Source organism: Dermacentor variabilis, chromosome 1 (assembly GCF_050947875.1).
Source record: "Dermacentor variabilis isolate Ectoservices chromosome 1, ASM5094787v1, whole genome shotgun sequence".
In the NCBI taxonomy this organism is placed as follows: Eukaryota; Metazoa; Arthropoda; class Arachnida; order Ixodida; family Ixodidae; genus Dermacentor; species Dermacentor variabilis.
In genome coordinates, this window is record NC_134568.1 from 64,847,588 (window position 1) to 64,863,232 (window position 15,645).

Genomic DNA, 15,645 nt, shown 5'->3' on the forward strand with positions numbered 1-15,645 from the left:
CAATGGTGGCCGTGATCTTTTACCCGAGCGGCACGGCCCCGATTTATGAATTCAGGTGTGCGCCACAGATTGCGGCACTGCAGAGCACCATGGCCCGACCACTACAGTGGTCCTAGATCGAAACGGCTGTAGGCATTTTTGTGCTGTGCCCCGACCGTGAGAGTGTGACCCCTGCTCGAGACACCCATGGATGAACTGGGGAAGACCCCATGCAACTGGGGTTTTATGCAGACCTTATGGGAGGGTCTGGGGAGATGTATTTTGGAACGCGCCGAGTGCTCCTCTAGACTCCTCCAGTTACTCAGTCTCCAGTCTGAGTCGACTCTCATCAGCTACATATACAAGAGCCGGCTTTCTCAGTAGCTGTCAGCACTGGAGAAAGGTGCTCACGAACATCACTCAAGTTGTCAACGAGAACATGTCAATAGCTCACTGCATAAATGTAGCACTCTAAATACCAAGTGAAGCATGTCGAGGATAAAAACCTTAACTTGAAGATTCAATGGCTCTCTTTGTGAAACTATGCCATCTGAAACTACATTTTATAGATGCAGCATTTTTAAGAGGCATTGAGTTTAACATGATTTTGATAAAACCTACTCTTGATGCGAGAGAATAAAATTGGCTTTTACCTTAAAACAAAGGGTCTTACATATGCAGAATGTCCTAGCTAGTTAAAAAAAAGTTAAAAGTTTTCTGTGCAGATGAAACCAACTGCATTATTAACAACCTTCTAAAAAAGTATTGAATATATTTTTGTTCCTAATCATTAAATAATTAGAACTGATTAACTTTTAATCGTTAACTTTACACCCACATTATCACCACCAGATTTGCAGAGCACATTTAAAAACATTACTTGCAGTTGTTTACGGCATGCTACCTTTTCTGTATCTCTATTTTCTGCATTTATGCGTTATTTGGCCTCGTCCGGTACGGCAAATTAATATCATGTGCCATGGCCCCTGATAACTTAGCTTCTGCTGATTGCTTCTCACTATCAAAAATCTTCTGTTACACCTGGCTCATCTGGAACTTAGCGATCACACCAAGATGAAAAGCCCCAGCAAATAGGTGTGACAGGTGCAGTACGCATGCAGCTTGCTTAGTTCATTGACAGCATGTTTGAGAGCAGCACTGCTGTGGCGCACAAGTGGCAGGCCACATCATCTTTCAAAATTTTCTCGGGCTTCCTTTTAAACATGGAAAAAACAGCTACATAAAAGTATCCTCTAGGAACCTTGTACTGATATTATGGTAATAAAGTTAGATGGCTTCATTATTAAAAACATAAACGTTGGAGGCTTCTTCAGGAGGTTGCTAATAGTATACAGTTGGTTTCACCTGCATCACTTATATTTTTAACTTCCTCCATGTTAACTGGGAGTGTCTCACTGTCTCTGTTTTGGTGATGGAATATAATATGCAAAGTATCCTTTGACTTGGACGCTGTCTAAACAAACATAATATAGAAATAATAGAGTATATGTGATAGGTCTTTTCTGCTAGACACTGTCATGGGACTTGCATGATTAACTTGCACTGAAATGTTTCATGATGTGCATTTCTGTTTTAGTATGGAGTCTATGGACTAATGGTTCTTTAGAAGATATGAAACTTTTCAGTTTGTTGCTTTCGGTCTGCACATAGTTTTTCTGAGAAAACTGAACAAGCTGACTTTTCTTTCTCTGTCAAGATGAGGCTTATGAAGAGCATTCGAGACAACATCAAGGCTGGAACATTTGTTGACTTTGTGAAGACATCCATGAAGACCTTTTTTCCAAAGGATGACTACCCTGGTTGGGTAATTGATGCCCTTTCTGCAGTAAATGTGCATTTGAACTCCTGATGAGCTTATAAGTCTTACCAACGGCCCTTGCACATTATGGGTCCAAAGAAAGGTGTTGACAAAGCTGTTTTGTATAGGGATCAATTAAAACACTTTTAAACTATGGCAGTCTTTCCCCCTATTTTTTTTAACAATCTGCTTTCATCTTGCTTGCTTAGTTGCACTGCATTATCTTTTGGAGTAGCTACTGCTAGATCACTGAACTCGCATTTGTTTTGAAATATATTTACCCTGAGTAAAATCATGTGGAAATTTCAGTGCAACAAGAAACAATACACAGCTCCTTTTTGCATTGCAGTTTCAAGACTAATCAGAACCAACTAGCCCAGCTTTGTCTCTTTATCTTAATAAATTTAGTGTATTCATATTGTACACAAGTGCAGCACCCTTGTGACTAGATCACTTGACAATGCAGATATATTAATGTCAGGCTTTTATAGGTACTTTTGATAAGTACTTTCGTGCACCTTTTTGGTGTCAAATGTAGCTTGCATAATTAAAGTGACATTGGGCATCATAAGTGATTCTCCCTGTTGAAATGCCTTCAGGATAAGTCTGAATGCCAGACTATAATCGGACGAAGATTGAACAAAATTCGGGGTGTAGCAAATTCTTTTTTTTCTCTCTCTCTCTCTCCTGGATGCTTTTGTTTGTTTATATGTATTTAGTAAATCAACACATGGTCCTGGAGCCTTTTCTAGCTTTTGCCAAGAAATCCAGGCTCTTGCACTGGTTGTACATCCTGTTCTTTGCAGCGCACCTTCCACTTTTGAGATGTATTGTTTCCTTTCCTTGTATTAGGCAAAAGGGCCATCCTTTGCAAAACAAAACATTTATTCAATCAGTCAGTTTAATGAAGAAATATAACGCCAGACCTTCTATTTAATGAAGACGACAGCAGTGGCATGAGCTTAGAACATTTTTATGCACAAAAGTCAATCAGATAGAATATGGAAAACACCCAAGTACAGCTTTAAAGGCTAGAAGCACGTATGACTACACTAGGCGTTGAAATTGGTTGACACGAACAGCCAGCAGCACTAAATGTGTAACACAATGTCTTGACTCACTCTCTGCCACTCTAGCAGTCACTCTTGGAAGTGCAAAGTTGGTGAGGATATCTCATGCTCAAAGCCAGAGTGCAAGTGTCACAGTAGGATTGAACTGAAGCTAGTGAGATAATGGGGCCAGTCTGACACTGGGAAGTCGCTTGTGCTCACTGGCAGGCATGAAGGTGAATTTGTGCAGGGGCTGTATTCACATCCATGTGGACATGGTTGTATCCACACTGTCGGTTAGCCTCTGTCTGCCTTTTGCAATTGTGTAGCACATTGCAGCAGTTGCTGTCCTCAAAAATTGTGGTACACTCCTGTAGGACTGACTAGGGTTGAGGAATGGGCGAGTTGGTATTGCATTCTAAAACTGGTGCAGCGCAACATGGAAAGGAAGAAACAAGCCGAGCCGGCCAGATAAAGGAACAGAGTACTGGCCGGCTCGGCTTGTTTTTTCCTTTCTATGTTGCGCTGCACCAGTTTTAGCCTGTAGGACTGCATATTAGGCAAATGGCAGATGCAAAATTCGTATAGGACTGTGCTAAAAAAAAGTGAAGTAAATGAAAACAGAAAAGAATGGGATCTATGTGAAGTGAAGTCTTAATGAAGTGGTTAATTAAATGCTACACCACTAAATGTGATGCACACATTCATGTTTATTTTCATCCTATGCAATGTGTAATGTTGTGCAACGTTTATGATTATGGACTATACCATTCATAAGCTTTGCTGAAATGCAAACACCAAATGGGATGGATGCACTGCATGAGAGATCTATGTGGTGATGTCACGAGGACTAAGGTGATGTACGACGCTTGTGAAGGAAATATTGGCGATGACATGTGTATGCACAGAGAAGTGTAATATGTGTCTAACTTGGTATTTATTTCACACAAAAATGTACGGAGGTTGCACAAATTGCGACAAGGAAGGTGGGAAAAAAGCTGCATGAACAGCAGCTCAACTGACCCCACTTCTCCTTTTACCTAGCAGCAACAGCACAGTCTGTTACATAATTTGGTGAAACAATCAGACTAGCAGGCAAAGGAAAATCAATGTTACAGGCTAGATACAATGCAATAAGTCATGATCACTGTATAAATTCAATTATAATTAAATATAACTAAGTTAAGTATGTGAATTAGTGCATAAAGTATGGAGTTTGGTTTTAGGAAGGAGGCGTAACGAGTCTTCAGTTAGTATTTATTACGTGAGTGGGGTAGGGGGGAGTCAACCAGCTTTTGGAAGCCATAGTTTGTGCGTGCATATGGTATGTGCTAATGTTCGCTATGTCTTGTGTTGCCAATGCATATATTTTCCCTCAGATTAGAAATGTTGCACAGGTTGTTATGCCGTTTATAAAGTTCAGTTTTAAAAGTAGAAGTGGATAGTCATATAGTACATTTAATTTTATTACCTTGTATATTGAAAAAGAAGGTGTAGCATGATTGCAATAGCCCAAGTTATTAATTGCTCGTACAGCATGTTTCTGCCAAGTATTAAGTTTGCTTAGCTGTTCTCATGTACAGTTGCCCCAAACTAAATGACAATATTACAGGTAAGAGTCAAAAAGTGAGGTTTGTAAACAAGGAGTTTTTCTTTTACTAAAAAAGTTGTTGCTATCATCTTAAAACACCTAAGCTGTGACAGAGTATTACTACTACTTCATGCAGTCCCATAGCATATTTTCATGAAAAATTATACCTGGTGATTTAGCGATCGGGGAAACTTAATTTGGCTGTCACAAAGCTGTATGTGCTTTGAACGGTTGCATGCAGTTGATTTTGAATGAACTACAACTGCTTTTATTTTTCAGCAGTTGGTATCTACGACATTAGCAATAGACTATGAATAGAGCTTTTTTTACTTATGTGCTTGCATTGCTTATAACTTCATCAATATCGGAACCGGTGAAGAATAAAGTGGTGTCATCTGCGTAGATTGCACAAGACACGGATTCATTAATTCTTATTATGTCATTCAGATAGACATAACCACATAACAATAGCCACAGTATACTGCCTTGCAGCACCCCACATTTTACTTCAATAAAACCAGATAAAATTGTCTGTGTATGCTAACAGCTTGTATCCGATTACTTAAATAGCTCTTTATCAAATCCAATACAATGCCATGAATTCCCTAAAAATCAGAAAAAAAAATTTGCCTAAATGAAAAAAATGGTCCGGCAGTTTTGATTGTGGTGGCCTCAGGTGGCGGCTCGAAGTCCTTGGACTCGGGCGGCATCTTCTGCTTGCTGAAAAAAATTCCCTAGAAAGGTAATTTTTTTTTATCACAAGTCATGATTGGTTCTGTCGAATGCTTTTGAATAATCAAATAACATTCCAAGTGTAATTTTTTTATACTCAAGGATTGTTTTTTTTTTTGTTGTTGTTGTTGTTTCATTCCTTCTGAAATAATAGTGCTGTGTTAGACCATGCCTGAAACCATACTGGGCAGATGCAATAACTAAATTGGAGTCGAAAAACCTAGAAAGTATAACATAATTTTTTAAGTGCTTTAGAACATACTGGCAACATGGATATTGCTCTATAATTACCTAGAGAGTTTTTACCACCTTCTTTATAAGGTACTCCTACTTTAGTTTTTTTACATTGCTGATGGTTTGTCAGAAAAATGTTTTTGTAAACAGAGCTAAAGAGTTCAATAAACTTGTAAGCTTTATCAGGACATGAGAACGATAAAACCAGATTCCAGTCTACTCAGGCAATTTCATGGCAAAAGTTTTCTAGATTTTGATAGTTTATGTGCTAGCATATTGTATTCAAGTAAGTCTCCTTAGTTTGAACAGGATGCTTATCAGTGATTTAATAAACAGGCATGTGACCACTAACAGAGACATCAACAACACCCGACAGCAAGCAGCACTGAGGGAGATTTGTTATAAACAAATCTGGAAAGTAATCGCAAAAGTGTAGATAATTCTCTTTGTTTAAGATTATTTGTTGACATACCAAGATTAAGGTCTCCTTGAAGAACTAAGGTGTAGTTTTTGGAATTAACAAAAGACAAAAAAGAGTGTCTAAAAACAAAAGAAATTCATCACAGTTCCGACAGGTGGTCTCTATATTAAACTGAATACATATGAAACGCACCGAACGCAAACAACTTCGGAGTCGGCTGTAGTATGCAAGAGGTAGTCTAAATATTCAAAAGTAACTACAAGCTTCAGATATAGACAAACACCACCACCTCTTTCGGAATTTTGGCTTGAAAAAGAAATTCGCAGCTCATCCAAGAGGCGAAGCATCGATTGCAATAGCAAATTAGTGGACAGCTATACGAAGTAAGGATAGTAGTTTTATCGGCCGTATAAACTTGTACATGCTAACTAAATTAAGAAGCATGGTGTCACGCGTGCACAAGAGAACATTAACACATCGCACTCGATGACTGCGGAAACTCGCCATCAAAACACTGGAGTGAGGAAGCGCGGCAGCAGCAGCGAACGAATTGACCTTCATTCTGCATCTTGCATCAACACGAACTAAGCTGCGAAAGCACAGCGTGCAGCGGAATCTGTCCACATCACAGATGGCTTTAAATATACAGCTGCCCAGGCAGCCGAGCAACACACCCCGCTTCCCTAACCTACCCTCGGAGCCTTGCATGCAACGGAAGATGGCTCGCTTCCTCGCAAGCTTTCACTCGCACATACAGCATACAGCGTAGGGCGACGATTTTATTGCTCCTGGACTTTATACGGAACCTTACGGCAACGCCGACAGCAGAAATGTGCCTGGACTGTCCATATTATTGCTATAGCAATAAAATTGTCTTGTAATGTAATCATCAAGATGCAGGACATCAGACATATCTCAGTACCCTGTTTCAGTCAGCATGACAGCTGTAAATTTGAAATGAAAGCCTTCCAGAAAATGACAGAACTCGTCATAAAACAATTCCATACCTGTTGTGTCACGTACCAATTTTGGAGGATTTGACAAGAATGGGCAAATACTGAGTGGGCAGAAATACCATAAAGCAGAAAGAATGGTGCCGACTGTTTCCTTGTATGCGTTTAAACCATTTTCAATAGCTAGGTTTTTCACTGTCTATATATTCACAGTTTATTCTACTGGTGAAAGAAATATAGTCAAGAATTAAAGCTGATGTAGTACTGTGCTGTAAATGTACAATGCTAATGGCACACTGTGCTTGTTACAATGTATGGTTTTTTTGCTGTAGAAATTCGCAGCTCATCCAAGAGGCGAAGCATCGATTGCAATAGCAAATTAGTGGACAGCTATACGAAGTAAGGATAGTAGTTTTATCGGCCGTATAAACTTGTACATGCTAACTAAATTAAGAAGCATGGTGTCACGCGTGCACAAGAGAACATTAACGCATCACACTCGATGACTGCGGAAATCCCAATAAAGAAAGGCGTCAGGCAGGGAGATACGATATCTCCAATGCTATTCACAGCGTGTTTACAGGAGGTATTCAGAGACCTGGATTGGGAAGAATTGGGGATAAAAGTTAATGGAGAATACCTTAGTAACTTGCGATTTGCTGATGATATTGCCTTGCTTAGTAACTCAGGGGACCAATTGTAATGCATGCTCACTGACCTGGAGAGGCAAAGCAGAAGAGTGGGTCTAAAAATTAATATGCAGAAAACTAAAGTAATGCTTAACAGTCTCGGGAGAGAACAGCAATTTACAATAGGCAGCGAGGCACTGGAAGTCGTAAGGGAATACATCTACTTAGGACAGGTAGTGACGGCGGATCCGGATCATGAGACGGAAATAATCAGAAGAATAAGAATGGGCTGGAGTGCGTTTGGCAGGCATTCCCAAATCATGAACAGCAGGTTGCCGTTATCCCTGAAGAGAAAAGTATATAATAGCTGTGTCTTACCAGTACTCACCTACGGGGCAGAAACCTGGAGGCTTACGAAAAGGGTTCTACTCAAATTGAGGACGACACAACGAGCTATGGAAAGAAGAATGATAGGTGTAACGTTAAGGGATAAGAAAAGAGCAGATTGGGTGAGGGAACAAACGCGAGTTAATGACATCCTAGTTGAAATCAAGAATCAACAATTAGTACATGACCGGGGTTGTTGGAGAAGTATGGGAGAGGCCTTTGCCCTGCAGTGGGCGTAACCAGGCTGATGATGATGATGATGATGATGACGTCATTCTTGCTGTTAGGTTTGTTTTAATTTGCAAGTAAATCTGGTGCATTTCAAGTAAGGAAGAAGGCTGTAAGCTGGTGCTCTCTGTTGTGAGTTCACTCCCAGGAAGCATGCAGCTAGCTAGCAGACGTCTACCTTCCAGCTTGATCTAGCTAAGGCTACAGCTAGTAGCCACCTTCTGTAAGCTATACTCGAGACCTAGACCTCTACAAACGAGCTGGTATCTCAGCTAATGCTCCCTCCACTTACGGCTTGTATCCATCCTGAAAGCATTGCTGTAGCTGCGGTGTAGACATTCAATGTCCAGGCTTGTTTCAGCTTCGCAGGTGCTATAGTTAGCTCTACTTACCGTGTTTGCAATCCTGGAAGGTTGAATTCTTATTTTACATGTCACTGCTAAAGCACAAGAAAGGCAATGACCACACTAAAATTTTCACTTTGACTGTGGTCAGTGTCTTTCTCGTGCCAAGTTAATTCCCAACTAGATGAGCTGTTCTCAAGCCCTTAATTTCATGCCACTAATATTGCACAAATACAAACTGACAATCATTTAAAGAGGTAATCAATACGGTGCAACAAAATACCTCTTGTCAATACGTAGCACCAGTACCAATATAGTTATCCCAACGTTCACAAAGAAATGTATTTGTGCTCTATGTATTTTTCTCCCACCCATTCCGTTTAAACTGCAAGACAACAGTTTTTGCCTAAGCTCATACATAAGCATTTCTAGTGATCAAATGGCATCAGCACTAACCAACTTTAATGTGTACAAAAGTTGGTAATGAAACATTATTGGAGGTTTTCATACAAAGTATTGCATCTGCTGCTACACATATGTGGCAGAAAAAACAACTTTTCATTATGCCCCTTTATTTTTAAAAATTTAAGATACAGCTTAAACAAGTGTTGCATTTCAGCCTACACTGAGTGCACATAATGCATTGCAGCCCACTCATTTTGTTCAGCCATTCTCAACGTTCCAGCACCATGCCCGTAAATACCTTTACACATTGAGTCAGAAAGGACCATTGTTTTGTGATACTTGTGGATCAATATTAGCATACTACTATACCACGCATGCCGGCTATAGCAGTGCATGTCTGCCTGACGTAGTGTGAGAAATGTGCGATTCTATGTCCCTTGTTCCACAGGCCATTAGTAGGTCGCACTGCACGTGTATCTTATGTGCCAGTAGACTTGCACTGGTATGAAAATACATGGATCCATATGGAAAAACAGTATATGCCATTTCCACGACCAAATACAGCCAATAAATGCCACTATTACTTCAGGTAAACTGCGCTATAAACGGTTGCATGCAGTACTAATGGCAGCAGAACTGAGTGCAAGTGTGTGGAAAGTGCATTTTAAGGAAGATGCATGCAGAAAGGCTGTTCCATGTCTCTACAGACACAACCTTGCATAATGGCTCATAGATGCTTAAGGGAGCCATAAAAAATGCAATTTATTTCATAAATACAAATCTGATTCAGCATGGTTGCTATGAATATGAGTAATACAATGGGCCCTTAATAAATGCAACTTCCTTACAGAGAACTGTAATTTTCAAATAAAGCAAACAGTGCAAAGAAAGATCAGCCTAAGACTTTGATGGAATTGTAAGCTTAAAAAACAGCAAAGGCGCGTTCACATTGCTCTCTTGAATACAGTTAAACCTCAATATAACGAAATTCTTGCTATAACGAAGTATTTCTTTTCATAACCTCTTGTCCATAGGACAACATGCATTTAAAACCTCAATATAACGGAGTGTGCTTGTATGCAATTTCAATATAACGAAATTTCGCTTCTGCAGCAAAGGAAAGCCTAGGCAATCAATGGAAACTTCTGCAGACACAGATGGGCAAATGATTGAATTACAAGCGGCTGCTTGCAAATGCACCTCACAAATCGCTCACGGCGCGACAAGAACGACCACGGAAGTGGAGCCGCATCATGTTCCGTATAAAGTCCAAGTGCAATAAGATCCTATCGTGGCCCACGCACTTTGTGCTTTAGGTGCGAGTGAACGTGTGCGAGGGTGAGACAAAAAAGATGGAGGCGATCAAGCGCGCGACAGGGGCTGATTAGAGGCGGGGGGGCGTAGCTGGTGCGCGTGTTGCCGTGGCTGCGCATGGCTGTAAGCGCGGCTGAGCGCAGACACAGCCGTGCATCCTGCTTTAGAGGTAATCTGCCGCGTGTGCAAAGAGTGGGCGTGTCGAGACGGCGTGGCATCATGTAAGCTGTCTTCTCGCGCGTTTAGTACTGGAGGTTGCGTAATCTTGAGTTTCGCTGACTCGTTGGAGCGAGAGGCAGAGGAAGCATTCACTCCCCGCTGCCGGCGCTTTTAATGATAGCGTCTTCCCAATGCGGGCGATGCTATCAGCCGCGGGGGCGGAGTGGCATGAAACCGTACCATTCGTCGCCGACTCCCAAATTCATCAAAATGAATCGTTTTATCATTTAAATTTGCTTGTTTCGATTGCCCGATAATTCGGAAAGTTCTGCGGCCCCATTCCATGTATGAAAAATCAATCGGCGACTGCTATTTGCATAAAAGGTAGAATTTCAATACAACGAAATTTCGACATAACGAAGCAAATTGCCGACTTTACCTACTTCGTTATATCGACGTTTAACTGTATTATATCTTTCTAGTGACCAATGCTCTAAAAGACTTATTTTGCTTAAATCATGGCTGCAAAAACTATACCCATTCTCTCTCTCTCTGTCTCTCACACACAACACACAAACAAACAAACCTGATTTGTAGTGCTTTCTAAAGTTACAATTACAATTTATTACTGGCCTACCACAAAGAACTTGTTGTGGTCCCTGGAGCCACATTTTGATTAGAAGACCCATCATTTCTGCTAACAGGAAAGGCTTGATTTTCACCCTGGAATACTTTGTTGCAATCTTTTATGGACAACTGGGATTCCCATGCAGAAAGCTGGTCGATTAGATCACAGCTATGGCACTTCCTTCTTCGTGCCACTTAAGGGAAAGATGCAGCTGCTTACACGGGGATTGGCAGGCTCAATTGTTTCTAGTATTCTGCACAAGTTAAAACAAGACATCACCAGTGTAAAGCAAATTGTGCATCAAAACAATTACTCTCTTAAAATCAATTAATGCACATAGGAGAAATTCATTAAGGGAGTACTGACACAAAACTTTTGTGCTTTTTTAGGTAGTTGCCAACCCCACAATTATGACATGGAGCCTATATTTCTTGAGTAGCACAAATTATTATTACGTCACATTTTATGCAGCTATTTTAAAATGTACTTCAAATGCAGCACTATTTTATATGTGAAGCAGGAGACTATTTACATCACTGAAACCATAGTTGGAATTCATGTGGTGTCACAAACAGCCAAGCACCAGACATTTGGCTCAATGCAATAGTTGACGGTGATATAATGACCTTATCACTAAAAGCCGTCAAATTAACCCTTCCAACTGCAAGCTACTTTTTGACATGCAGGAGGACTCTCTCCCCTGTTATCCTGTCGAGTGTTGAATGATCTCTGTTTTTGCAGCATGGTCATAGTGTATGTGTATGCGTCAGTTGTGTCTGGTAGCATGAAACCGCCGAATCGAGTATTGGTGACATGAATAGACTTATGTTCCACATACAAAGCCACACTAAACTTTGTGCATGTTTTGAGCTGTCACACTAAAAGGCAATGCATTAATTAATATTTCTCTATTAATACGCAATTGAGGTTCCATAGTATGATTACTGTGTTGACAGCTGTTCATTCTTGGTATAAAATCTAGATAAAAATTTTGTGGTATACCCCCTCGTCAGCACAAACAATGACAAATAACTTTATCATCATTGTTCTGACGTCAAATTCACATTGAATATGGCAAATATCAAAAGGAAAAGGCAATTTTCCTTACTGGCAAATAGCACAACATAGTACTCTCTTTCCTGAAGCTGCAAATTGGCAAGCTAGTGTTCAGACTTATATTTATAACTAAATAAAAAAGCTAGAGGTTCCACACCAATAAATGCAAGCATAGCTCACTTTCATATATGCCAGAAAGCATAGTAAGAATTCTATGTAATTAAGGTTATAAAATGCATCACCTTTATCTTTGAGTCACAGATGATGCTCAAGCAGCAGTTTTGTGAGCCGTTCTGCCACTGTTTTGAGAGTGTGACAGTTAACGTTGGGTCATTCCTAGCCACCTCAGAAATTGAGAAAACATTTATCATCTGATGCAGGCAGCATAAACGACTACTTAAATTAGAAAAGCACATATCACATTGGCTATTAACAATCTTAAGTTGCACTGGCTTATGTAAAGGAAACAGTTTAAGTGGGGTAGCTCAATATTCAGCAAACAAAATGGACCTTGTTTTACCTTTGTTTCGTGTCTCAGATTTATTGTCATTGCTTTCTCTGTGCAGCTAAATTAACCTAAATTAACCTTCAAACTCACATTCAATGACAGCTATGAATAGCTTCATCCAAGGTTTTCTCCTCTTGCAGTGAGAAAGGTAGAATATTATGTGAACAGTGATAGCTTACAAAGAATTTCAAATGCGACCTCCAAGTGAAGACGTGTTCCAAAAAAAGAAAAAAGATTCATACACTCAGAACAACAAAAATGGAAAAAGATGCAGACTACATTAACATCACACTACTCTCTGACAAAACTGCAAGCGACACAGCTGTCTTGACAGTCGCATGGAATAGTGCAGTGCAGAAACCATTCAGTAAAAACATAATAAAGGCCAACTCACGATTAAGGTATCTTATTTAAACAATATTTTTTTTTTAAACTATACACATTCAACCAAAACAATACATGCAAAAGTAATGTTCACCATGATTTGCAGATAGGCTTTTTACATTTCACACAGAGACATTGAAACGAGTCACACAGCACTAAATTTCTTAACCTTGAAATTGCAAGTATCATTTAGCTAATGTGTAAATGGGATTATATTTTTTGTGCTCAAAATAACGGGCAGTGCCCGTGAGGCTTTTGAACCACTTTAAAAGTTCAATTTTCATGAAATGTTGCATATATATGCTTATGAGCTGGTGATGATCTTTTACTCTCTTGTGGCTTCCCATTATAAATTTCTGTTCTTTATTGTCATCAGTGTACAAAAAAGGCTTCGGCTGCAGGCGGCTGTTGCCTTCGGCGACCGCACTTGTTTGCTGACTGCCATTGGTATTATTTGCATTGCCTTTTTGCCTAATGGTGGAGTGGACACACTTCCAGGGGCCATTAACAGTTTTTTTCCCGATATAGAAGGTCTCAACGAACCGTGTTGAGGCCACTTTCATGCAAAATTTTTGTGGTTTCACTTATTTTCGTCTGTAGTCACAGCCTGCGAGTGTTACACAATCACATTTTAATACAGTGCATGCAGAGTGATGAATATAGTATTGCAACCACATATCGAGTCGGTAACAGAATTACATGGCTCCCATCGTAGCCTCGAAGCCAGTACCATATTCAAGTTCCAAAAGAAAAAAGAATGCTGCTAACAAACCTAAAAAAACTTGCAATCTGAAACAGCCTCCGTTAATAACTGCATGAACGCCACAATCTGAAACATTAACATATGTTCATGCCGTTCGTTGCAGTTTACTGTGTGCGGCGATGAAGGAAACGGATGCCAAACACCTGAGACACAATATGTCTAGTCGTCACGCGAGTCACCATGAAAAGATTTGTCCGTAGGGTGTGTGCGATGGGATTATGCACCAGTGCAACTCCTATGCTCCTTTGTCCTACGTTCAACCCTTCTACACCAGTGAGTGGTTTCTCCCCGAATTCCTCTGTGTGGGCTGACCAGTGGGCTGAAACGACGTGGCCTACGTTCACCCTCTCTGCAGCACATTCTGAAAACAGTTTCACCCTTTGAGGTGTATATTTGCCACACAACAATAATCGTTGTCTGTCTTGCTTGTGCTTCCTTTCTTGAAAATGCTGCGCTCGTTACTTTTCTGTCGGGAATGCTCTGTCATGTTGATAACGCGCATGCCTTTCGTGTCTTAGCAGTACCGGGCTCGCAGTGTTAAAGAAAGGAAATGCAGGCAAGACAGATGACAATGATTGCTGTGTGGCAAATTTACACCCCAATGGGTGCAACTGTTTTTAAGAGTGCAGGGAGCGTTTTTTTTTTCTGTATTACTCTGTGTAGATTGCCAGGGAGTGGTTTTTCTCCATATTCCTCTGTGTGGGTGGACCAGTGTGTTGACAAGGCTTTCTACCAGGGAGAAAGAGAGAATGAGGTTGCCCGGATGGTTTAGGGTATAAGGAGGCCAGCAAGACACCATGGAGACCTCTTCTCTGCCATTGCGTGCAGGAGTACAGACGCCGAACGTTTTTGTTCTTTTTTAGTCAGAGTGCCCCGCTCACCCGTAATTATGTATTAAACTGCTGTTATTTGTTTTTACATAATCTCGTCTTCCCTTTCTAACCCTCTCCAATGGTCAATTTGGTTCTAGCTGTTGAAGGTCACTGAAACCCCGTCCCCATACCAACCGGTACCTGCTCATAACAACTGGTGGCCGCTCTAACATGTTCGAATCAAGCAGCGTGATTTTCAGCAAAGTAGGAACCCTTCAGTCATATAATGAAACCACTTACCAAAACAAAGTCAAGCGGTGTTGTTGCTGCCGTTCTTACAAACATGATCCGAAGTTCTCCACTCGAAATCCAGAAGTGGAGATTTCTGGGCTAGGTGGTTCGTTGCATCAATTGAAGTCATAGTGCTGGATTGACATGGACAAGAAAGATGATGACGATGATGAAGCCTCAATTAATGGCACAAACCCACTATGGAGGATAGGCCACGAATCGAGTGGTAAAATGATTGAAAAAATAAAATAAATTAGTTAACAAATAAGTAACACAAAAAAAATGGAAATAAATGTATAACCCAAGATAAAAAATAAACTGTGAATACATGAGATAAAGTAGTGATCAATACTATAGTCAGCCTTGCATTGATAGGAATACTAAAAAAGAAAATTGTTGCTGAAATACATGAAATAAATGATATACTTAAACATGAGCAAGTTAAATTTTGAATAATAATACTAGAATATTTAAACTGAATTTGTGCTTTCACTTTTTGAATTCTCTAAATTTCAGTAGAAGTAAATCAATTGTGGAAACTATGAAATATTAACAAGGCATTCATTTTGTGCCATATAGAAAATTATAAATGGCTAGGCAAACGTTCCTGTGGCTGTATCCCAATACTGTTGCTCCAAGGGAGAGTAAAACAGTACTGCTTAAAGGCAATGGTAAATTTTTAAGTGGAATTTCTAGACATCATTTTCGATGAGTAGGGAAACGCCGACACAATAATAAAAAACGATCTATGGATTCCAGCTCATTGCAGAGGTAGCATAGAGGGGATACAGCCAGACCATATCTGTGCAAGTAAAAATTAAGTGTTGGAATACGGCAATGCAGCCTAGTAAATGAAACTTCGAATTTCCAGTTAGGACATCATTGTCGGTTCCAAGAATAATTTAGATGCAAAAGATCTGTAGATTTTGCTAATTACAGGGCTTTTTTGTCTTTGCTCA

General features: G+C 40.1%; 1 protein-coding gene across 3 annotated transcripts in view; it reads left to right on the forward strand.

The window, feature by feature from the left end:
• Positions 1 to 14,507, forward strand: part of Tgt (tRNA-guanine transglycosylase) — a 54,637-nt gene extending 40,130 nt beyond the window's left edge. The window contains exons 8-10 of one of the 3 annotated variants that reach the window (XM_075688302.1): positions 1,697 to 1,804; positions 5,115 to 5,180; positions 13,687 to 14,507. In XM_075688302.1, the coding sequence (XP_075544417.1) occupies positions 1,697 to 1,804; positions 5,115 to 5,162 (156 nt within the window). In that variant the 3' untranslated portion in view covers positions 5,163 to 5,180; positions 13,687 to 14,507. Of the gene's footprint in view, positions 1 to 1,696; positions 3,269 to 5,114; positions 5,181 to 13,686 lie in introns of those variants that run through there. The other 2 variants (XM_075688294.1, XM_075688311.1) reach the window with 2 other exon arrangements.
• Positions 14,508 to 15,645: the final 1,138 nt, after the last annotated feature.